Raw genomic sequence first — 17,190 nt, forward strand, 5'->3', positions numbered from 1 at the left:
CGTCGGGTTTTCGAGGAGGGTTTGTTGAAGATGTTAAATTTCGTATTTACTGCTTCATGATCCGATAGTTCCGCATTAATAACTGTAGAGCAGGCATCAAGGGGTGAGAAATCGGAGACAATATAATCGATTATGGTAGATGTAGTTTTTTTAATCCTTGTAGGAGAATTAACGTGCATTGAGAGACCATATGATTCAAATATGTTGACCAAGAACATTTGGGTAGCACAAGCAGCAGCATAATTTATGTTGAAGTCTCCGCATAGAATTTTTCTGCTTTTGTGAGGCAAGTCATCTAACAAATTTAGCAGGTTCTGAAAAAATAGTTCCATGGAAGAGTCAGGTGATCTATAGATGCAAATAATGTAAAGATTAAGATTTTTATTAAAAACTAGGGAAAACTCAAAGAATGATTCATTCAACAGAAAGTCATATTTTGTTATCAGAGAAAAATCATTGTTTGCAGAAATAATTAGGGTGCATCCATGAGCTGAGTTTGGAAGATCATACCTAGCAATTGTGGTATATTTCTCTACAAAAAAAGGCTCGTTGACTTCAAGCCAGTGTTCTGTAGCAGCAACTATCTGGGGAAATCCTAATTCCTCTAGAAACAAAAATAATTTGTCAGTTTTATTTCTTATAGAACGAATATTACTTAGAACCATACTAAATTTGTCATCACTAAAATTATTCGAGGTTTCTAGTTCCTCAGAACACGTCGTATTATTTAAAAATTTCGTCTTGGAGAGCTAGTGGAATAATAATTTCGGTGACATTCCCTTGATTTTTGCAGGTGAATAATTCTTTCCGAAGTGAGAAAAGACCTAAAAGCAGCAAGGTCAGCGTCTACCTCATTTGCACCAATTCCATAAGCATCGTTGAATTCTAGAAGAATTTTTCTTAGATCTTCACTCTTAGTCGGAAGTCCTTCGGAAGCCAGAAACAGTTTAACAATTGTGTTGGTATACCCATCATAAAATACTGATGCAGGTTGGTCGTGTAGAAAAGCAAGATGAAGTTTAATGGCCTTCAAGATATCCGGTTCCCTTAATCTGGCTAAAAGATATCGACTATTCGAGTTATTGGTTAATCTAACTCTTGGGGGGTCAAAGGATCCAGATTTATCGATGGTTCTAAAGTATCCTTCTTAATGAAATTAATATGAGAACGGAAAGGATCTTTAGATTTGCAAATTGCAATGGCCTGCTTGTCTGTCAGTATATTTGTGGTATCAGCTTCATTCTTGTTGTTACTTGGAATGGTAATTGGATTTTCCAGGTTAACCGTGCTTCTGATGCTATAGTTTGTGTAATATCAGATTTTGGTGTATATTCCTTATTTATCTCATTTTGATTCATTTTTAATTTTATTGAGCTGTTACAGGACTGGCACATTATTAGAAACTAAAACTTATCTATGTTTTCCTTATAATATGTATTATGAAAACACAGTGATGGGACAGGGACGAGATAGGGACGAGATAACGACGAGATAGTGACGAGGAATGAGACATAATTTTATTTAAATTTTTTATTAATTATCTAAGTCAATATTATTTTTATCAATTATATTCAATATTATTAGTAACCTAAAAGGATATAAAGTAATTTATATAAATTAAGCGAATAATGTTTCAAACTAATAGAAGTATATTTTTTAATTATTTAAATTTCAAATTAAATTTATACAATTATTTTAATTTAAAAACACATATGATGATTACGGAATGCAGTATCTCCGTTATTTACTGGAGCAGAAAAAAAATAAACTTTTTTACAACATAATAAAATGGAGATAAAATTTCAGTGTTGCTATTTTTTTTATTTTAAGGTATCGTTTGTATATGGCGGTACGGCGGGAAAAGAAGTATAAGTACAAAAACATTGTTTTGAGTTATTAAAGGTTTTGTATAATTTACTCGCATTTTTTAAATACATAACCACTAAAAAATCTGGTTATTCCATAGAAGTAGACACAATGTGTTTTTTTAATTGTCGTAAAGTAAACATTATATTATTAATATTTTCAAAAAAAAGGATACTTATACTATTTGACACATGTATTTGGAGAAAAAAATACACTTATACTACTGTTCACTACAGTCGAACCCGCTTATTAGAATACCGGTTAAAGGAATATCCAGGTTTAAGGAATAGAAATTTGAGGTCCCAAAACGTTTTTTGCTAGGCTTATAGGATCGGTTATTAGAATATCCTTGTTATAGGAATACTTTTCCTTGGCACGGCGGCTATTCCAATAAGCGGGTTCGACTGTATTTCCAGTGGTAAAAAACTTAAACATAATAACAGAATATTGACAAATTAAAATAATAGGAATAATAATTATTGGAAAACAAACAAGTAGGTAATAGTTGAAATAATTTTATTCACTCTGTATCGCTATCGCCCTCTATTGTGTCGGGTATTGTATTCTTGGATGGTAAATTCCTATAGAAATCGTGGAAATTTTTATCAACGTAGGGTAAAAGGTCAATACGATTTTTTTCTTTTCTTGACTAATTGGGTTTTCAGACTTGTATGAAAATGGTAAAGTTATATTTTGCGGTAAATTATTACGCAGATATCTAATTTTTTGGAAAGGTACGCTTTCGTCTAAAGTAGTTTTATATTCTACTATTCCAATATCTTGGGAGTAGCGTAACCATTTTATATCTTTCCAAACAACTTTCTGGCCAGTTTCGTTGACTTTTTTTTGGGAAAAGTACTGCTTGAAAAGACCTGAAAAGTCATAAAAATTTTTGCGATCCATTTCTTTTACAATGAACGGTTTTTTGATACCGCAAGTCCAGACCAACTGAAAGCAGTCTCTTGGATGGTCAATGGAGATTGGATATTTTTTTTTAGATTTTTCTATAATAGAGTGATCGGAGTCACACTCCATGTGAGTGTGACCAGGAACCAGAAACTTATGGTTTATGTAAGATATTCCTGGATTTTCTTTCATCACAATAAAAAACATTACTACAAGATACGAATTTTTATTCTGTCCCGGGCAAGTGTCAGAATACAGTGTGATTTCCTTAATACTATCACTCAAATCTGACGAGAAATGATTGTAAATACATGATGCTATTTGATTAGCACCACGACCTGCTATTACTTCGTGCCACATGTAACAGAAACACTGCTTATCATCACATCTTCTCATGGTGAAATTGAAAGTCCACAATTGCCGCTTGTAGAATGCTACGGATATTTTTATATCGGGTGTAGGCAAGCACTGCTGGAGATCGAAAGTGTAAACTAATGTACATGGATCCGTTGCAGATTTTTCTTTACCTCTTCTTTTTGCTTCATAGGCTGCTTCTGCTTCTGTTTGATGAGCCTTTAGTTCATCTCGCAACCTCTGTTTATCTTGTTCACTTGAATTTTTTATGACCATGGCGAACTTATCATACGTTGCACAGGTATCCTTATTTGGTTTTTTAATTTTTATACCAAGACTTTGAAATTCATTTTCATATATTTTTTGTGACACACTTCTTCTTTCTTTTTGTAACCACATCTTATATTCTTCATATATTCTCTTATGTGTATAGTGGCTTGGTAGATATCTTCTACTTGACTCTTTTCTTGCATAATGACTCTCGTAAGTCGGAATTGAAGTAATATGAGATCTCAATAATTCTATATCTTCTCGAGGGGTTTTATTATATGGAATATATCTTTTCCTCTCAAATCAGAGTGAACAATGTCAGCAGTAGAAGCATTCTTATTTTTGATTACGTCTGACACAAACATGTTTGTGACATCAAAAGTAGTCATAAAGCACGCCTTACAGATGTTTACATTCTCTCCGTTGATGTAAAGGGAGTAAGAATATGTAATCGTTCGATTTTTATGTTTCTTGCCGTCAATCTTCCTTTTCGATACGTTTTTTTCTTTGCTTGATATTAATCCGGCTATATAGGCTACCCTTTTACTATAATCACCAATACCCCACAGCTCTTTAAAAACTTCTTCCCTTTTGGTAACGTTAATTCTCTCCTTGCATTTCATTCTACAGTTTGCAAGGTCCTTAAATTGTTTTGCTCTTATCTTTTTGCCTTTGCATGTAGTGTATTCTATACCAAGATTTCGTAGTCTTTTTCTCTCATCGCGAATTGCTCTAGTCTCCCTTTTAGTAGCTTTTTTTCTCTCTTTCTTTGGAAACTGTCTGATCTTCTATATTGATTAACTCCACTGCATCGGTTACACATTCGGCTGTTTTGTTAGAGGTAACATCTTCGGCACTTTTTGGGTTTGATACAATTTAATTGTTTTTTCCTCTATCGCAAATCAACTTTCTTTTCTTGAGCGGAACATATTCGTCTTCACGACTGTCTTCGCTGTCGGTTACATTGTAATCCCTGTTTTTATCGGAATCGTCAAGTGGTTCTTCCGAATCTGAAATGTCAAAGAGAAGGTTCGACCTCGTTCTTGTTTCAAGTAATACACCTTCTTTTCTGTTGTTAACTCCAACTGCCTCTGTAATAAGACAACATAAAAATTTCTAATGGTTTTTTTACATTACTTTTATAAACTACCAACCTGCTAAAAAGGACATCCTTTGTTCTTCTTTTGACGAACCAATTGATTCCGCAACTGAGTCAGTAAAAGGATTAACCGGAACAAGCTCTATAAATAATAACAAGTGTAGCAATAGAATTTTCTTAACATACCAAAGTTTAACTATCAAATAATTCCTTTACTAGTGGGTACGCGGTCAGTGTTTAGGTATAGTAAAAAGCTTGTGACTTTACGTTTGGTTTTTTCCATCAAATTTCTGAAGATGGTTTGGCATGTAACAAACCGAAAAGTTTAAGTCACTGGTTTTTTAGTTTACCTAAGATATTGACCGCTTACCCATAAATAAAAAAATCGTTTGATAATAAGTTTATGATTATTACTAAAGCTCGGAATTATAGGCAACAAAAATTGAAGAAAAGACGCCTATATAGGCAAAGATTTTTATTAAAAAAGCGGGAATATTAACATTTAGGCAAAATATAGGCAATAAAGGAATATAACTTATTATTTATTGTACAAAGTGAATTAACGTAATATTAACTTAAGGCAGGTATATTTACACATCATAATCATAACATTAGTATAAATAAACTAGTAACTAAATAACTGTTAATTAATAATTAACATTGTAACCACTTAAAATTTTATCATTAATAGAAACAACTAAATGTTTTTCAATATTTTCGGTCTTAAAACTATGTCTTCGATCACTTAAAATTAATTTGTACATTGAAAACGAACGTTCGACATCGACAGATGTAATTGGAGCATATTTCAGAGCGGATAATAAATCTGGCATAATTTGTAATTCCTCGGAAAATGTCCCATTCAAAACTTTAGCAACATTAGATAAAAACGAAAAACCTTCATTCTTGTCGAAAACGTATTACATTTTTTTTTTAATTAATTGACCGTTACTTCCAGGTGCCGATTTAATTTTCGTCGTTAAATTATAAATTTATCTCTTGTTTTTCTAATAAGGTGATTGTGGTATCTATTAATTTATATTTGTCATTGATATAAGCGAGTTCCTGTTTCAATTTGGGATTTTTTAATATTTTTTTTGCTTCTTGAATGGCTTGGGAAATATCATCATCAAATTCTGACATAACTAATTCTATTTCATTGCAGTGTTCAAAGTAAAAAAAACTGCTTCGAGCCATGTTCCCCACCTTATAATTACTGGTTTAGGTGGCAAAGGGACACCGGGAAGTCTTTCTTTATATATTTGCACCCTCAACGGAGCCTTTAAAAAAACTTTTTTCATAAAATTTATAAATTTATTTGCCAACGGAAAAAAATTTCTTATTTTTCAGCAATTCTATTTACCCCGTGGGCTACACAAGTGCAATGAATTAAATTAGGATAAAAAATCTTTAACTTGACAGCAGCTTTTAACATATATGTCGCAGCATCTGAAAGCATTAAAACTATTTTATTCACTGGTATAGGTTTGGGTAAAAAGAGGTTTGTTAAACTATCTTGTATAAATCGACTTATTGTTAAATTGTTTGTTTTTTCCAATTCTTTAACGGCAACTAAATAAGGTTTTCTCGCAAAGTTTTCGTTCAAAATTCCAATCATTAAATTAGCTATATACCTGCCGCATACATCTGCCGTTTCATCCACGATAATATACAAAAAATTGCCTTCTAACTCCCGCTTAATTTTTGAAATACATTCCACACAACATTTTTCCACAGTATGTTTTCTCAATGTACTCTCGTCCGGTAAGGATTTATTAAGATATTTTTCGAAAAAGCATTTAAAACTAGGGTTATTAACTTTATATAGAGGAATGTTGGATGCAATCATCATCTGGCATAAGTCAAATTAAAATGCGTCTTCCTCCTTTTTTTTGAACTGTTTAAACTATTCCGCAGAGATATTTGGACTAACTTAGAGGAATTTAATTTTTCCAAATACGTTTATGAAGTGGGGTTCCACAATGCTGGTCAATAAAGTACTTTTTTCTACTTGAAATCTGAGAATTTAAAAAAAGAATTAGAATTCTAAAACCGCTTTAGAATTTAGTTATGTTGTGGGACGAGACAAAAAGAGAAAAAATAAAACTTACCGATTTGCCGCATGGTTTACAAAATGCTCCATCTCCTTCTAGAGAAAGTTCCGAATAAGGTGCGATCCATAGCCTTAATTTAGATGTCATCTTTTCACACAAATGTCTAAAACGTTTTAAAACGTGTTCTTTGCTTTTCGGTATACGCAACAAAACTAAACTAGGATATAGCAATTTGTGACTAAACTCTGATACAGTAACCGACTGTACAACTGATAATAAACTAATTAAGCTTAGGGATTTCCAAATAGTTAACCTAAGTCTCGATCAGGTACATTTTCCTAGAAATCTGTTATATAAACAAACCATTGATATTTTATTATTGACCCAAAATTTTATTATAGAATGGTTTAGTAATAGAATAATATCATGGGTAGTACCATGAAATTAAAAAAAAAGGCACAAATAGGCGGAATTTACGAAAAAAAGGCAAAAAGAGCAAAAAACAATTATTATAGGCAAAATAGGCAAAAAAAGGCATTTTGCCTATAATCCGAGCTTTAGTTATTACAGTTTCATCAAAAAGCTTTTCTATTCAATTGTAATATGGAAAAAACCACGAGCTTACCAGTAAACACAACTTCTGCTTCATCAACATCCACTGGAGTAACATCCCTACGTTTTACTTCCACAGATAAAGTTGATGAAACAGTATTTTCAGTCTCTAAGATAGGATCTTCTTGTCCTCCTGTAGAAGTAATTAACTTAGTTGACCCTAAAATATTAAATAATAAATAGTTTTAACCTTACGAAGTAGCAATTTCTATTTTATTTTAACGTGAAAGTCAATCCTTAAAGACAATCGCTTTTATTCTACAGTCAACTTTTCAACGATTTATACTGTCATACTCAGAATGATAAAAAAATGATGTCTTCTTAAGTCAACAGATTAAAAATGTAAAACGTACCTATTACAGACTAATACTTGTAACTGAAACTTTTAAATTTTTGTTCGTATTCTTTTAATCAATGTTTTTGTCTAATCCCTAGTAACAATTTGGTCTCAATCTGTATACATCCACCTGTTGCCAATTCATCACGTGCTTTCCGGAAAATTTTATCATATAAAATAATTCTGATTTACTATCAGCAGGTATGTAGGTATGTACTTAATAGCAAACTATGAAATAATATATTTTGTCAAAATTAACTTCCCGCGGTCTCTACGGTTTTGCACACACAAAGGTGAACACCAACGAAGTATTATTACGAAGAATATTATTTAAAAAAACGTTAAAGTTATATCAACATAGTGAATATAAATTTTTGTTTCGTTTTACGAGCAGAATAACATCGCCCCTCTAGCTATTACAGTTTGTATACCTATACAACCACAAATAGTTTGTACCGCTCTAAGATTATGTTAAACTCTATGTAACTTACCTTGATGATTATTCGTCTCATGTGGTTTATTCACTTTTTCCATAATCAACTGAGTTCTTTTAGAAAACATTTTTCGCAAAAACGTAGATCGAAATATGTAATAACTGTCACTACAAGCTGCAATCAACAATGCACTCACTCAGTATCATGCCCCGCGCACTCTAATAAAAAACATGTAATCGTATTTATTTTCCTTCCATTTTGTCAGAGGCGCTGATGTCGTCATTGTGATTGGTGGAACATGACTTTTGACAAATCGTGCGCTATCTGTGAATCTGTGTTCAGTGTTCGTGTTCGTTCGTTCGTTGTCGTTCAGTTATTTTATATGGTCGGTTATGTGATGTGTTTGTGTCACCATAAAAAGCTGGTATTCAGTCGTGTCTTTTGATATTTTTGTTATTTTGTAATCGAGTACCTTTTTAAAGGTAAGTTTTCCTGATTGTAAGGTAGAGATTTTCTGATTGTAGGTACTGTTTATCCAACAGTTTTAAAATCCACATTTTATTTCCCGTTTTGTTGTTAGGTCTCATGGCTCCCATCAGGTGTTGTGTGCAGACGGTGGAAAAATTCAACGAGTAAACATATATTTAATCCAAATTAAATACTCATGTTTCTATGTAAAATGTCACATATTGTATAAATAAATAATTAAGAAACAAAAGTTGTTTGTGTTGTACCTTTATTATTGTCCCCTTGAATAAAATATTAAATATTGGAAGTACCGTATGGAGGCTATGATGTACCTAGCATGGAGGCTAGATTACGCCACTCTTCCTATCCAATCAACAACAAGAACGTTTAGAATTTCACACCTATCATGTCGAAGCTACATACCACTTACGTGGAGGCCAGATTTGTAGTACCCTTCCATTTAACCAGGTGCTGAGATGGCGCTGAAATACGTGACATATTTTTTAAAGAGTAAGATCGCATTCTACCAAATCACACAACACTTTTTTCTATGCTCAGTATACCTACACGTATATAATGACCGTTTTTGAGGTTAGAATTACCCTACTATTTAAATGGGAAAACTAATATAAGTCAAGTTATAATCATGGTCACCATTATTTAATAATTATATATCTCGTGAACACTAGTATAAGTTTACTTATACTTCTGTTTACCTTGGTACGTATTGCGCCAAACAAGTTATATTAAGTTATACTACTTTTCACGTTTATTTAGATACCTATTTCCCAGTGATAATAGATTATGTCGACTTAACCTACTACTCCCAACAATTACGAATAAAAACGGACATATATTATGAGCCACGTTCCTTTACATCGACGTTCTGGATAATATTGACTTATAATACTTTTCCCCAACAAAGTTTTGTTGGGGCAATTTTTGACTTATACTACTTTTCCCGCCGTACCGCCATATATACTCTTGCATTATCAATAAATAACATTATCTATTTTGTAATTACCCGTCATCCAGTTAATAATTGATACATGAAATAAGTAGCTGACTATGATAAGCAGCAAAGTTCCAGGTATTTTCCTCATGCGTCTAGTTTTAGTAATTTTTGTATTTTTTAGTTAGAGATATTTTACCACCATCAGCCACCACAATCAGTTTTTCTTGAGTATTACCAGCGAATTTCCTATTACCTTACTAGAAATGGGACATAACCATAAATTTATTTGATTTATCTTTATTTGCTTTTCCATCTTAATTTCCACCTTACTACATATTGCTAATTTTTTTAGTTTCAGTCATAGGCTTTGAGGTTCAATTTTTTAATCTCTTTAAAATCTATTCTGTCAATTTTAATGCAGATTCTGTTAATATATTGACGACCATTTTATTGTTTAAACATTGTTGTAAATCGTAAAGTATTCCCATTTCTTGAAGGGTAAATTTATTTGATATTATTTATAGCTACGTTATTACTGATATTATATCGATTAATACGAAACAAAAATAGTACCAAGGTGAATAATAATAATAAACGTCTTTATTTTCTTTCAGTTTTCTCATGCTTGTTAAAAAGATATTTGTACATATTATTTTTCACCCATGGTCTGGATATTTTGAACATTTTGCATATCGATTGGTGAGGTGAGCATTGTCTATGACTCCCCTTACCTGAAATGAATACTAATGTCATTTGAGAGGGTTTCTACAGTTTTTAGCTTCTGATATATGTGGCTTCTGGTAGAAGCTATTACTTCCAAATGTTAAACATATATAACCAAAGATTAGGCTTCGCCTTCTTCTTCTTCCTCGGCTTTCATTTTTCAGGGGTTCCTTAGTCTTTTTCACCAATCATTTCTGTCCATCGGGTCTTTTTCAAATAACCCTTCCTCTAAAGTTCTCTTCCAGACATTTCTTTCATCTTCTCCTTGATGTTCCCCTACCTTTCTTCTAAGTAAGTATCTCTAAGATAATTTGGGTCTCGATTGTCTTCTTTATTCTAACCGCTCTATCCTTCGTTACACTTAGTTTTCATTTTTACGTGACCAAATCATTTCAGTATTTGTTCTTAAATATTTTTCTTAAAGCTTTTTCCCTAATCAAGCCGTTCCTGATCGCTTTAATATTACTAAGCATCCACTGTAACATTTTCATTTCAGCTACCTACATCTTATTTTCTTGAATCTTTTTTATATACTACACTTTACCAACGCACTTTCACCATACTCTTGAATATCTTTTTTTGCCACCCTTTCCCCCGATTTTTCGATCTAGTGTCCATTGATTTTCCATCATGTAGGAGTCGAGGTCTTTCAATTTTCCTATGCGTCCTAGCTTTCTCCAAGCAATTCTATGCCTTCAGCCATTCTTGTTTCTTCCAACCACATATATTCCTGATAACCCAATATCCCTCTCCAATAGCCCTTTTCCAACTTTTTCTCCAACGTTTTTGTGCTCTTCTCTACTAACACGGTAGCAAAAAGCATTGTTTTTCCTGGTGTATACCTCATTAGAGATGACCGAGTCAATTATAAGTTGTTAAAGATTTTTATTTTTTTTTTTTTCAATGTACATCAAATAACTTAACCTGTCCGTGTAACCTTTTGGCTCAGGTTTTAGTGTTAACAACTACTTATGTAGCCGGACGGCTTTACATGTCCTCCGGTGACGACTCAGTTTGAAATTAAACAATTTCTGGTGGCGTGTATCCGACCCCCGATTAAGTCACACTTCGTTTGGACTAGCTAACCCACAATGGTTTCAAAGATGTAGTAAATAAAACAAAACTACTTTTTTTGTTTTCTTGTGACCACTCCAACTCTGCTCATTCAACGTGCACACACATGACATTTATACAATAGCTTAAATAGAACATGAGACTGAAGTCGACCATATTATGTAAAGACTCGATTTTGTGTCTTTCAAGTAATCCAGAAAGTGTAATAGTCGGCTTTTGTCTCACTTTTTATTGTTTAACAAAAACCATCTAGGATATATTGGTCATTTGTATTAAGATTTAATAATACCCCTTCTACGGATTGTGTGACTGTGACGATTATCAACGATACCGTAATCTCTTTTGATATAATAATTTGTTTAAACTAAGACAAAATGTTGTATTTTGTTGGTACGACTATTATAGTGATAAAAACTATTACACGAGATCTGAGAACTTACATCAATATTTGTTGAGTACAGCATTTCGATGAAATAAAGTAAATACGTTTTGTAATACAATTTTTGCAGTAAAGCAATGAGTTCGAGATGTTGTCCTTCCAACACAAAAGTTTCTTTTGGTTGTGATGTAAATGCTTCTTCCCTTGGAGTAATAGATTCCTTTCCAAAATTAGTAGGTGTTTTCGATTTTTCAGAAAACACACTTTTCTTTGGAGATGAAAACATTAAGCGATAATTAGATTTTCGCATTTTATAGCCCTTTGTTGGTGTGCCTAACTTGATTGGTTTATTAAACAAGTGGTTCTTGTTTAATAGGTGGAACAGTTTCGAGTTTGTATTGAATAATTGGTTTATAGTTTTTTTCTAAGGTAGACTGAGATTGAGCACTTTTTAAACTTTAATATTTTTCTTTAATCGTTTGTTTGAAAATCACATGAAAATAATTAATATCTAGTATTTGAAGATATATTCTCATCATCAATATGAATAAAAATAGAAATGCGAAAAAATTGGTAGACGAATATATACTTTCTATTAGATAAGGCGAAAACGGCGGGTTCGTTGGGAAAAATATTCCCATGAGATTTTTTTGCATAATCACATTCGTGAGACATCCCAGAATAAGGTTCAAGAAGTCGCGCACGTGAAAAGTGGTCCAAATTTTTTTTAACAATTTTTTTTAATTAATTGCAAAAATCAATATTTTGGCCCGAACAAATTTTTTTTAGATTTTTTAAACCATTCTGGACAAAAAAGGTTTATTATAATTTTTCTCTAAAGTTGATCTTTTTCGAGTTATAAGCAATTAAATTTGAAAAACGCGAAAATTGCCATTTTTAAGACTTAATAACTCGTTTAAAAAATATTATGAAAGTCAGAAAGTGACTAAAACAAAGTTTAAAGCTCTCACTACATGATCCTGAAGAAAACTGTGTCATTAATTTATTACTAAGCTGTTATTTTTAATTAATAACAATGAGCGGTTAGATCGTATTGACGCAGCTGTAAATGTGAGTGCGTGTAAGATACACAATTATTATTGGGTTGCCGGAATGGCATCTCTCTTGCACTTAGCATTTACGGCCGCCTAACACGTGCATGGCGCTCATTATTATTACTTAAAAATAACAGCTTAGCAATAAAATAATGACAAAAATCTCTTCAGGATCCTGTAGGGAGGGCTTTAAACTGTGATTTAGTCACTCTTTGACTTTCAGAATAATACGTTTTAACCTTAATAGCCTTAAAAATCGTTATTTTTCGTTTTTTCAATTTTAAATTGCTTATAACTCGAAAACGATCAACTTTAGAGAAAAATTATAGGAGACCTTTTTTATCCATAACGGTCCAAAAAACCTAAAAAAAATTGTTCGGTCCAAAAATATTGATTTTTACAATTGGATTAATTTTTTTTTTTTTAAATTTGGACCACTTTTCACGTGGGCGACTTCTTGAACCTTATTCTGGGATGTCTCACGAATGTGATTATGGAAAAAAATCTCATGGGAATATTTTTCCAACAAGCCCGCCGTTTTCGCCTTGTCTATATTTAATATTTTTAAAATCATTCTTCATCAAGATGTTGAATGGGGTAGACGTATTAGTTTTTCTCCTAAGTCTCACATACGTGCTTTGTACCGATTTCTCCGAAAAAGATGCTATTGTTTATCTAAATAGATATGAACATAATATCGATAACAAAACAGACCTATCAACTTTGTTGATTAACTTCCAAGAAAGGTATAATTCGACACCCCCATCCAACAAGGTTGTAACTCATTTTTAGCGATTTTACAGAAGAGGCAAAAAACGAAAATAGGAATTTTTAAAAATTTGTAGCGAAATGATTAGACTCTTATACATTAATGCGATATGATATTTATAACATAATAAGGGATTACTGTGAGATGTATGATTTGTAATTTTATTAAGTATTGAAAATCTTGAATTTGATTGAGATACAACCTTGAGATTAAACATGATTATTCGTAGAAAAAGGTTGTAACTCGCCTAACAACCATTTTATACTCTCCGTGTTACTTATTTTTCCTGTTTTACTATTAAAAGGTTGTACGTTTTGACTTATTGGCAATATAAATAGGAGAAAATTAGTTTCTTGGCATATTTAAAGAAAATATTAACTCACAGTTTTCACAATTTTAATTGGAAATTATAAATTTTACAATATCAATAATATTCTATCACCATGAAAAAACATGCTATAAAATATCTCAAATTTTTCGTATTTTTATTGCGTATCTGTAAATATTTAAGTTTAGACCATTTTACTTTATTACTTTAGTCTTTTACTATTAATATTTACTTTAAAATTAACATGTGTGTCCTTAAATAGGTTAAAATTTTTGAATTTGCTTCTGATTTATTTCAGTTACGGATTAAGGCTTGCCTGATGCTTTGGCACATCATATCATGGTTATCCATTGATCTGGAGCATATACGACTTAACGTTTATCCGTTTTTCTATAAGGGCATGCATTGAATCACCCTCCCTGTGTGAATGTGCTATTTCAAAAAATAATAATGTTAATATTAAACTTTTTCACTACATAGCAGTACGTAGCTAAAATTATGCTATATTTATTTTGTCCACTGCAACTATCAAAAAGGAAAAAAGTCCGTAAATCCTTTTTTATTTTCATTTCGATAAATTGACTTATGAGATGCACCATATGTTTGATTACTTTATAAATTGAACATACGTGCAACAAAGTTGTAACTCATTTAAAAACCTTGTTAATCGTCAAGTATAAAGAAAGTAAATATATATCATAGGGAGCGGTGCCGCCCAAAATCCCGACAGCCAAAATCCCGACAGCCAAAATCCCGACGGCCAAAACACCGACACGCCAGAATCCCGACATGCTAGAATCCCGACAGGCCAAAATCCCGACATGCAACAATCCTCGCATAAGTAAAAATTCCGACTTTTGTTTAATACTTTTAATACAAAATACTTTTGTTTAGTAACAAAAAATAGAAACAGATGGCCATGAATGAGAAACAAAAAATAAATGTAATTATATGTTAAAAAGAAACTTATCAAACCTGTCGGGATTCTGGCCTGTCGGGATTTTGGCCTGTCGGGATTCTGGCGTGTCGGGATTTTGGCCGTCGGGATTGTGGCTGTTGGGATTTTGGCTGTCGGAATTTTGGGGTAGACCCCATAGGGAGTATCCAGTGTTACTGCCTTTTTCACGCTAAAATGGCACGCGTGAGTTAAAATACAACTTTTTTCAATGGAGTATTAGCCAAACTATTGAGAATTAAACTATGTCGTTTATATTGACGTGTGCGCAATTTTTTGCTGAATTCGCCTGTGTTGAAATCTGAAAATAGATCTAACTTGAGTTACAACCTTGTTCGATGGGGATGTCGAATTTACCGGTGGATGGATTAATTAATAATGAAACTATCAAATTTATGCGTCACTCACGTTGTCAACATAGTGATAACGATTTTGTAGCAAGTTCTCCATGGGGGAAATATCACCTGCGATGGTATTTTCCTCAAAGAACGGTTGATGCTCAAAAAGATGCGGAAATGGCTTTTCAGATGTGGCAAAATGTTTCAAACTTAACATTTACAATGATTACAAATCCAAGTCGGGAACGTCCTGATATTACCATAACTATGGTTAGTAAAACTCATTATTATAAAACATATTCTATGGGTAATGACGAATGCTCATCTAAATTAGGTAAAGGTGTTTTAGGGCATTCATTTTTTCCTCTTTCCAGCGGAACATGTAGAAAAATCCATTTAGACATGGATCAGTTTTTTCATTTTGGAAATGATGCTATACCCGAAGATCGTATTAGTTTTGTTATGATGTTGGTTCATGAAATTGGAAATACTCTCGGAATAGCTCATATGCTACTCCAAATGCCTCTATGCTACTGCCTAATGTATAGCCTCTATGCAGATAAGATTCGTGTTCTATATGATGATGATATAAATGCTGTGCAATATTATTTATATGGGTCTAAAACCAAATATGCTCCAATCCCAAAGTTCACAACCATGCATACACTAACAAATATCTTAACAACCACAAAACCTACACCTCGCAGCCAGTCAATCCACCCACAGCATACAACGCTACATACACCAACAACTAGCTCAACAACGACAAGACCCACAACTGGAAAGCAGCCGATCCACCCACAGCATACATCGCGCATCGGTGCATACACCAACAACTAGCTCAACAACGACAAGACCTACAACTCGTAAGCAGCTGATCCTCAAAAATTTGTGTGATATTATTCCAGATTTTATGTTTCTAGCCACTGCTCCAGAGTTCTCAAATTATCGATTACATATTGCTCATGACAAATTTATATGGAAACTAGACTTTAGTGAAATGATTATTCCATCTCAACCAGAACTCCTTATCGATTATATTCCTACACAATTACGTCAGTACACTTTACAACACATTTTTCAAACAACAAGCGGTGATTTGGTTACAATTGTGTCTCCAAACAAATATTTCTCAGCATCATTTCCTGGTATTCAATTTGTTGATAATTTTTCACTTAATATACCCAATAAAGCGCACAACAATGCTATTTTTCAATCAAATGCTGGGCGATCCTATACTTTTTATAATAATTTGTCATATGTAGAAATTTCTAATGATTTTACTAACTAGACTAGTAGAGACGGGTAAAAGACGTATTTCCTGGTTTACCTGAAGATATTTCCCTTGCACTTCGATGGACTGATGGCCACATTTACTTTTTCCGTCAAAGTAATTACTATAAATTTAATGAATTTAAAAGAAAAGTTGTCCCGGCTGGACAATTTGATGCAGTAGTAAGCGAAGATGAGAGCGAACGACCAAAAATTGATATTACTAAATTTAATTGGGAAGTGCCACATGTTACTCCTAGTATTCGAGAACAGTTGCGACTTAATAAGATTTCACATTCAAATCAAGAAATTCCTACTAAATTTCGTAGTTGGCAAATGATTGAATATTCAGCCCTAAATAACTCTACACGTCATACATGGTCAGTGCGAACCAGTACAAAAATTGAAACCCCACGACACATAATTGTAGCTTTTCAAAATAACAGAAAATCGAAATTAACAAAAGATATGAGTAAATTTGATCATTGCAATTTAAAAAATATCAAAGTGTTTTTAAATTCTGAAAGATATCCCTATAATGATCTTCAACTAGACTTTAAAACTAACAAGTTTGCTAAACTATATGAGATGTTTGCTAATTTCCAAGAAAGTTATTATCATTTGACCTTACCATACCCATAGTTTCTCTTTGTTTTTTATCTTCCGCGGCTCCCTACTCAACTCGAAAGCTGTCTTGCTATGGACTGTCCAAGTTGCTCACCACATTTTCTCTATGAGACATAATACTTCATGAGAAAGAATTCACATATAACCCGCTAACAAAAATTGTGAAACAATTATAGTACGCATGACTGTAGTTGTTTTATAAATAGAAGTTACAAGCTAGATGAAATTAGTCTTAAATATGTACCTAATATTGGATGTACAAGGTTTTAATACCAAAAAAATACATTTATCGTGAAGGAAATGACAACATATGAT

General features: G+C 32.6%; 2 protein-coding genes across 2 annotated transcripts in view; both read left to right on the plus strand.

Annotated features, from left to right (window-relative positions):
- The window catches only part of LOC114337914 (probable cationic amino acid transporter), a 1,427,575-nt gene that overhangs the window by 41,194 nt on the left and 1,369,191 nt on the right, over nt 1-17,190 (plus strand). The window lies entirely within an intron of this gene.
- LOC126892095 (matrix metalloproteinase-2-like) lies at nt 14,977-15,816 on the plus strand. The gene has a single exon (XM_050661529.1). It carries the CDS (start codon nt 14,977-14,979, stop codon nt 15,814-15,816), a length of 840 nt encoding a protein of 279 aa, XP_050517486.1.

This window comes from Diabrotica virgifera, chromosome 1, assembly GCF_917563875.1.
Source record: "Diabrotica virgifera virgifera chromosome 1, PGI_DIABVI_V3a".
NCBI classification, from domain to species: Eukaryota; Metazoa; Arthropoda; class Insecta; order Coleoptera; family Chrysomelidae; genus Diabrotica; species Diabrotica virgifera.

Excerpts from the sequence above, each read along its gene's own strand:
- LOC126892095 (XM_050661529.1), top strand. The coding sequence starts at position 14,977 with ATGGGGATGTCGAATTTACCGGTGGATGGATTAATTAATAATGAAACT.